The sequence below is a fragment of the Antrostomus carolinensis genome, unplaced genomic scaffold, assembly GCF_000700745.2.
Source record: "Antrostomus carolinensis isolate BGI_N321 unplaced genomic scaffold, ASM70074v2 scaffold22389, whole genome shotgun sequence".
Classification (NCBI taxonomy): domain Eukaryota; kingdom Metazoa; phylum Chordata; class Aves; order Caprimulgiformes; family Caprimulgidae; genus Antrostomus; species Antrostomus carolinensis.
The window spans coordinates 37,624-45,491 of NW_010336755.1; the positions used below are offsets into that span (position 1 = coordinate 37,624).

At 35.2% G+C, this 7,868-nt stretch overlaps 1 protein-coding gene across 1 annotated transcript in view; it reads left to right on the plus strand.

Annotated features, from left to right (window-relative positions):
• CAB39 (calcium binding protein 39) overlaps positions 1 to 2,278 on the plus strand; it is an 18,507-nt gene extending 16,229 nt beyond the window's left edge. The window contains exons 7-8 of the mRNA XM_010174978.1: positions 495 to 638; positions 1,494 to 2,278. Of these exons, the coding sequence (XP_010173280.1) occupies positions 495 to 638; positions 1,494 to 1,682 (333 nt within the window). The 3' untranslated portion in view covers positions 1,683 to 2,278. The remainder of the gene's footprint in view (positions 1 to 494; positions 639 to 1,493) is intronic.
• Positions 2,279 to 7,868: the final 5,590 nt, after the last annotated feature.

A 7,868-nucleotide genomic window follows, 5' to 3' on the forward strand; every position in this document is an offset into this window, starting at 1 on the left:
TTTTTTTTTCCTTCAACAAATCTGGACACATTTAAATTTAATAAATATCACGTTGTGTCACTAGAGCAATACTATTCTTACATTCAAGTAGGTCAGAAATAGTGAATGTAAGTAAGAAATAGAAATATTTGAAGTACTAACTTTTTTTTTAAAAAACCACATTCTTATTGGTGATGTGTAACTTCTGTATAAATGAAAAAATTAATGAAATCTTAGGGGAAAAAAAGAATGAAAAATACTTTTATTTCAATTCCAGTTCATAAAAAGTGGGGAACAAAAGAAAATTTTTCACTTGTTGAGAAGAAGGAGGAACCACATCATCAAAATAAGAGGAAAATGCAACCTGCACTTAGAAATTCAGGACGTTTGAGTTCTGTTGTTACTGTATTTGTAGACTGCAAGCTACTCAGTATGTTTGAAGGCACTTACAAAAATGTTGTTTCTTATGTCCATTATCAGTCATTTGTTCATTTGGGCGTGTTTTCCACTTTTAGCTTCTTGGTGAATTGTTATTGGACAGACACAACTTCACAATTATGACAAAGTACATCAGTAAACCTGAAAATCTCAAACTAATGATGAACCTTCTACGAGACAAGAGTCGTAACATTCAGTTTGAGGCCTTTCACGTGTTTAAGGTATGTTTAAAAAAAACCCACGATAAAACTAACAACAAAAGAACCCCATCAGAAGTTGTTAAGTAAGCTACTTACTTGAGCCTAAATGAAGCTTATCTTAATGTCTGCTGAGTGGTTAAATAAAGAGAGAGCTGATGTTTGTCTAATTATGATCTATCTTTACAAATATATTTGTATCTCTTGAGAATTGTTTAGAAAGCACTTGGGGACTTTCATATGATTGCCAGTGTAATATCTTTTCTAAAATTTTGGAATTAAGAAAGATGAAGTGTATTAAGATAAGGAGGAATGCATGATTTCATGTGAAATCATGAAGCATCTTGGGAGTTCAAAAGCGTTTTCATCATGCTGCATGATCTGTGAAGGATAGCAGCATTTTACTTGTCACCTAAATTTCAAAGCTTAAATTGTAGATTGCACATTATAACAGATACTTTCTGAATTTGCAGCAGACAAGCAAAGAGCTTGGAGATACAGCTTCAAGTGTAAAAGTTTTCAGTGAATTTCAAGATACCCATCTGATGTTGTACATAATATGAAACCATGCATTTGCTACAGAATTTAACTGTGAAGTGTCTTTAGTGGATTCTGCAGAGGGTGTTGTGGCTGATCACCTCCCACAAATTGAATTTACTTTGGTTCTGTGTTCAGCTTCTATTCTAATAATAAAAATGCAGTAATTTTATTTTAAAACTTGCATTTACTCCATTATTTTTTCTGTAGAGATATTGGAATGTGGAATAATTGAAACATCATTTTAAGTTACTGTCATCACCGTTTTGTTGGCTAGGTTTGTTTTTTAACTTAGCCTTCTGTTTCCTACTGTTATGCTAAATGCCTTTTAATTTCTTGCAGGTGTTTGTAGCCAATCCTAACAAGACACAGCCTATATTAGACATCCTTCTAAAGAACCAGACCAAACTTATTGAGTTCCTCAGCAAGTTTCAGAATGACAGGACCGAGGATGAACAATTTAATGATGAGAAGACCTATTTAGTTAAACAGATCAGGGATTTGAAGAGACCAGCACAGCAAGAAGCTTAATCTCCAATAAACCCTTAAAATATTAAACCCAAATTCAGCATTTGCTGTTAGATATTCAGCATCAGGCACTCTTATCGATTCATGAGGAACATTACTGCTAATCTGCTGTTCAGTGAACGGTTTTTGTTTTTCTCTTTCCTTTTTAGTCCAAGTTGAAAAACATAGCTGCTGCTTTCTTGCACAATGTGGACTTTCTTGATATTTGTGTCATTTCAGAATTCAAAGACACTGCTTGTTTTAGGAGTCCTGAAAAGAAAGATTCTAGGTTCGTGAAAGCAAACATATAGATACTAGTTTGGTTTAGGAGAGAAGGTATTAATGTAGTTAAGTAACAGGTTGCATGCTTGCAAATCTGAATAAATCTGTATGTTTGCACTTACCTTGTTTGAGATATGAGCACAATGTGACCTGTGCATACCTGACACCATAGTATAAGATTATATGCCTTGATTAAAAAAAAAAAAAGAAAAAAAAAAGAAAAAAAAAGTGCAGTGCTTTATTTGTAATCAAAGGGGAAATGTATCTAAGATGTGAGCTTATTGGGATAAACAGTTGTCTTGCAAATAAACTGATATTGAAACTTAGCAACTTTTAAAGAGTGAAATCTCAAGGTTCATAAGGAAAATGTATATATGCCTTTCACTGCTTTATAGATTTTTTTTTTTTGACATGATTTGATTTTTCTGAGAATTGACTTGTAAACTTGGAAATATGTTCTAAGGGGTTTTGTTAATTTTACTTTAAAGGTATTTCAGACAGTAGACCTGGCAGTGACATTTTGCATTTCATTTCAACAATGCTTGCTGGTTTCTTTTGTATATAATTCCTAGGCTGCTCATTTCTTTAAAATATGATTTAATTTGTACAGCAGAGGAATGTTATTGTATTAGTCTGTAACTATTACCTAATATTGAGTTTTGCAAAATGAATGCTCATATGTAATTGAATACTTCAGATCACATGGAAACGCTCATTTAACAATCTTAAGAACTGCAGCATTAAAAGGAAAAAAAAAAACCCACCCAAACAAATTCTTTGTATTCACTTATCTAATGGAGTGCCATCAGTTAGAGTAGGCTGAAATAGAGAACTGGAACCCTTTATACTACATTCTTACTGGATAATATTGGCTTTATTCAATTAAACTAGCATTGTGCTCACCAGCTCTGCAAATGGCAAAGATTATGGTAAATTAATATTGATTCCTCCTACTTCTAGGGAGCCTGCAGTGCATAATTTCTTTCTTACAGTAAATAACTCAGTCTAGTAGTTGGGAAAATTAATGATTTAATTCCCTCCAACTTCAAGAAACAATTTCATAGATGTCCTAGGGTGACAAAATGATTTGATTTTGTTGATTTTGTTCTTTAATGCTGCAAACTATCAGTATTTATAAAAACAAAAACCCAACTGATTTTGCACCATGTTTTTGTTACTGTGACCATACAAAAGGAATCTACTAAGTATAGCTAACTGATGTTACTAAAATTGTATCTATCCATCATATAGTAATGCTAAGATCACAACCAAGCAAACTTACAGATTGGAGTCTGAAACTTCAAATTCTGCATGGCTGAATCTGATTGAGAATGCTATAGAAAATGTTTGTTGCTTACTGTCCTCTTCTAAATTAAAATATTACTCAATCAGCAAGATGAAACTCCTAAGTGGTGTTTAAGCTGATTTGAAAGCCTTCGCAAGGGAAGTCAGAGAGCTCCAGAAAATTGAGTGTTTTCACTCAGTTGTTTAAAATTGCTCTTAACATTATGATTGGTCTTTTAAAGGTTCTTAACGTGTCCTTTGCCAACCGACTCATTTTGCTTACAGGAAAGAAAATAGCTTACTTTTACCGACGATTACTTACACGGGCAGGCAGAATTGGCCATAAGGTGGTATTATAGTTCAGTACTAACAGTCTATTGTATTTTGGTTTATCATAGCTGAGTGGAGGAAAACATTATTTGCCAAGTTACTCACCATAACATATAAGGCTTTCTCTTTAGAAAAATGTAGATGTGCTGAAGATTTATATATGTAAAGAAGTGAAAACATTTGGACTGGGATAGAGGTTACTCTATATTAGGCCTTGGAAACAATGGCTATGGTGACTTTTTTAATATGTGAAAACATTTGAATGTTGGCTTTTGAAAATAAGTTGTATTTAAATTAAAGCTAATTTGACGTGCTCTTCGTATTAAAAAAACTATTGTTCTGAAAGTGGTTTCTTATCTGCTTGAAGGCTTAAGGGTATTACTAAAAGTTATTTAAATGTGAGCGGGTTGGTTTTGCTTTTTTTTTTTTTTTTTTTTTTTTAAATAAGAGATGTATACAATTGTACTTCTACTTCAATGGTAGCATTTCATTTCTCCTGAGGAAAATGCATTTCTTATCCAAAAAATCTGGCTGGCCCCATAATTTAAATTGAAATAAAATTTTGAAGAAAAACGTGTGTTCTTTACTGTGTTTCTGAAGAGGAGAATTTTCTCGTGGATGTGAGTCCTTTCTCCTTTGTTGCCTTAGAGGAATTTAGCTTTCTCCCTTTTAAATGTGAAATAATTCTAAACTAAAAAACTGTCTTGAAAAAAAAATTTAAGTAATTAAGACAAAATGCTGTATTAGGGATATAAAAATTTTAGTAGCCTCTCTTGCCTATATGTATCATTATCTGTTGATTCTATTCCTTTTTTGTATGACCAAGGGCAAAGCGAGGAGATGCTTTTTCCTGCATCACGTCTAGATAGAGGACCTGATAGGACTGGTGGAAGTGAGTCCTCCGAATTCTTGCTAATTTTTGGCCCTTTCCTGCCCTCCAAATTCCACGAGCTACAAGGGTGTGCAATTAGTAACTCCTTAGGAAATCCTGTGGTCTCTTTGCCTTTGAAGCTGTCGGCCTCTGTTTTTCACATATAAGTTATGCTCAGGAGATTTTGATGCAGATTCTTCAGGTGGTTTTGTTTAGCAAAATTACTGAAAAATCTGGTTTCCTGACAGGAACATACTTACCTTGCAGACAAAAATACTTACTCTATTATAGAGGCTATACGTCTTTGAGCCTTCAAAGAAAATGTTAGTATTTTTTTCCCTTACAGTAAGATCACAGGTTACAAGGGGAAGGAGTAATTTATACTTGTAGTCAAACAAATCGCAGATCTTAATTTAAGGTAAGTGTAGTCAAGTTGGGTACTTGACCAGGTATTAGGACGAAACAGCCCTGGGGAGGAGGAGGCATGGGAAATGCAAGAAGGTGTTGCACTGACTTCGTAAAATCTGTTTTCCCCACAGAGCTGATCAGCAGGACATGCCATCTCAAGGAACCAGATTAAAGGTTGCCCTCAGAACCCATGGGAGCAGGTCATGGACAACGCTGCTTTCAGTAAGTTGGCTTCTGTTTGTGGCCTGCCAGGTCATTCCTAGCAGGCAACTTCATTGGTTTTCCTTTTGCTGCTAATCACAGAATCACAGAATGGTGGGGGTTGGAAGGGACCTCAGGAGATCATCCAGTCCAACCCCCCTGCTAAAGCAGGTTCCCTACAGCAGGTTGCACAGGAAAGCGTCCAGGCGGGTTTTGAACATCTCCAGAGACGGAGACTCCACAACCTCTCTGGGCAGCTTATTCCCATGCTCTGTCACCTAACCTTCTTTTCCTCCCTTGATCCTAGACATTTGCTGGCTGCTTTGTTGAGTATTTTTCCTGTCTGTATTGCTTTCCCTTACGTGACTGTTCACTCGAGCTGGTGACATCTTGTTCAGTGCAGTACCTTTATTTTGGTTATTTTTCATGATATATCTGTATTTCTTTATCCAGAGATTTTGGCTTTTGTAAGGCTGTTTTAAGTGCTGTTTTTTTTAAGCTTTTCAGCATATTGTAATTCAAGTTCATGGTTAATATCATAATGAGAAAAAATAACCCTGTTCTTTTGCATGTTATCAGCGTTCAGCTTAATCTGAGCACATTGAACTTGTGAAGAATTGTTTCCAGTGTATGTAATCTGTACTTAAAAGTTATGTGGGTAGATCCAGTTTAAATCCCATGTGACTAGAGGCAGGTCAAAATATCAAAAAACAAAAATATGGAAAGAAATTAGAAGGAGGGGGAAGAGGGAACCTTCATAATATTGCATTCTTTGACAGAAATTGGTTATTTTGTGAAAGAAAATATCTGTTCTGCTTCCCACTTAAAAATACCTGCTAACTCATTTCTATATAAAAAAATACTGCCGCAAACCCCTGAGTCATACAGCCAAGATATAATTAGATTTTGTGTAAATGTATTGTATTCACAACAAAACACAAAGACACGCTCCTTTTTACAGAGGGCTCATACTGGAGATTCTGGTTTACACAACAAAAGTACGGATGTTTTGTTTTCTTGCTCATAAATGTCCTGGTCAGAACTTGTTTTCTGTCACTTGTCATAAATGGACCCTTTATGCTAAATGTTTTCTCACCATCTATCGCAGGAGAGTTTTCCATCTGTGTTGTGGTGGGGCTGAGCCTAACTGTGGTACGCAGGATTACATCTGCCAAGGGAGAGTGTCGTGCGTCTGGAGGGGACAGTAGCCAAATTGCCTTACATGTTCCTGATAAGGGTAAAACTAAAGGATTGATCAGGAGGGCATGTACAGAGGGAAGGAAGATAAAGAATATGCTGTAATACAAAGACAGATATTTTAGGGGGAGGTATCTGTTTGGAAAAGTGATAAATGTATATGCTACTTTTTATATGTATTGGAACAGCTATATATGTACTATTTCAGGTAAATTATTATAACTGGAGTTGTCTGCTGTCCTTGCCTTAAATGAAATTAACAGTAGGTTTTTTCCATTTCTTCCCCAGCAAGTGCCTTGTACTGAGCTGTCGTGGAGGATCCTGTTACAGTTCTTGTTTTTTCCTAATGTGGCAGCCTTTGGGAATGCCTCTTCCTACCATGAAGAAACTCAAGGTGATAAAAATGTGAGTGTGGCTTAACAAGGTTCTACTGTTAAAACAGATGTTGAACTGAATTTAATATTGCTTAATGTTATTTAGAGACTTGCAGGAGAGGATTAGTTTTGTATTTAATTTGAGGAAAAAAAAAACAAACAAGAATAGAAACTGTATAGATTTTTAGGACTGTTTTGGCAAGTTTAAGAACTTTGTTCTAATATTAATAAATAAGCCTTCATAACTGTAATTTGGGACATCTAAATAAGGCATGCAGTATGTGTACTACAGTGTGTGAACAACTGAGATGTGAACAAGCCAAGTTTTTGGCCTCAGCTCTTTAACAGCCTCTACAGACTGTAAAGAATTAAAAGAAAATACATCACTAAGAGAAATCAGACACTATTGTAGGCTTTTAGACATGTAGACAGGTTGAGAAATATAGTCTGGAGAGACTAAAAGGTGCAAAGGTTCATCTAGCTGTAAAGTAAAATTAGCAGCAGCTGAATTTCTCCATCTTTTTCCATCTCTGGAATTAGGGAGTGCTGTTTTTTGTCAGCTAATATCCAGATAATTATGTGAAAACAGCATTTAAAGATTTACAATAATATTACATTTTTACATAAAACGTTTTTGCCCTAGCACATCTCCTTAAAGAAGTAGGAGAACAATCTTGCAAATAAAACCAATGTATTGGCAGAGCTAGGTTTTTGTAATGTTTCTTCAGGCTGTTAGAACAGTAGGAAAATCCTTTAGGATTAACTTTGTGGTGATGCACGTGCTTAATATTTGAGGGGCTCTTACAAAACACAGACATGCAGATTAGGGTTGAATCTTAGTTGTAAGTCATATCAGAGCAATGTTCTAGAAAGAAAACAGCACAAAAAAATGTTAATGTTAAATGTTTTGTGTTAGCACGAGAGCTAATGTCGCAGGAACAGTTACAAACCTACAGTGAAGGGTAAAATCAGTTCATTGGAGGTTGTGAATAGCTTGTTATTATGTGTTCTTTAATTTAAAAGTTTAAATGATTTGCCATAGTAGGTTGTAGGCCATCAGGGTGCAATATATATAATATGGTACACACTATACAGACAGGATTGGAATTTTGGCTTCAGTTTATCTAATGTAAGAAACAGGTCTCTTCTAAAGAACAAAGAGCATAAGAGCTATGATGGACAGTGGCTGAAAGTATTCTTGCTTCTTGGTGTTACTTAGGAAGCTGAGGCCCAGCTCTCAATTTTCTAATGCTAGTCTTCCCT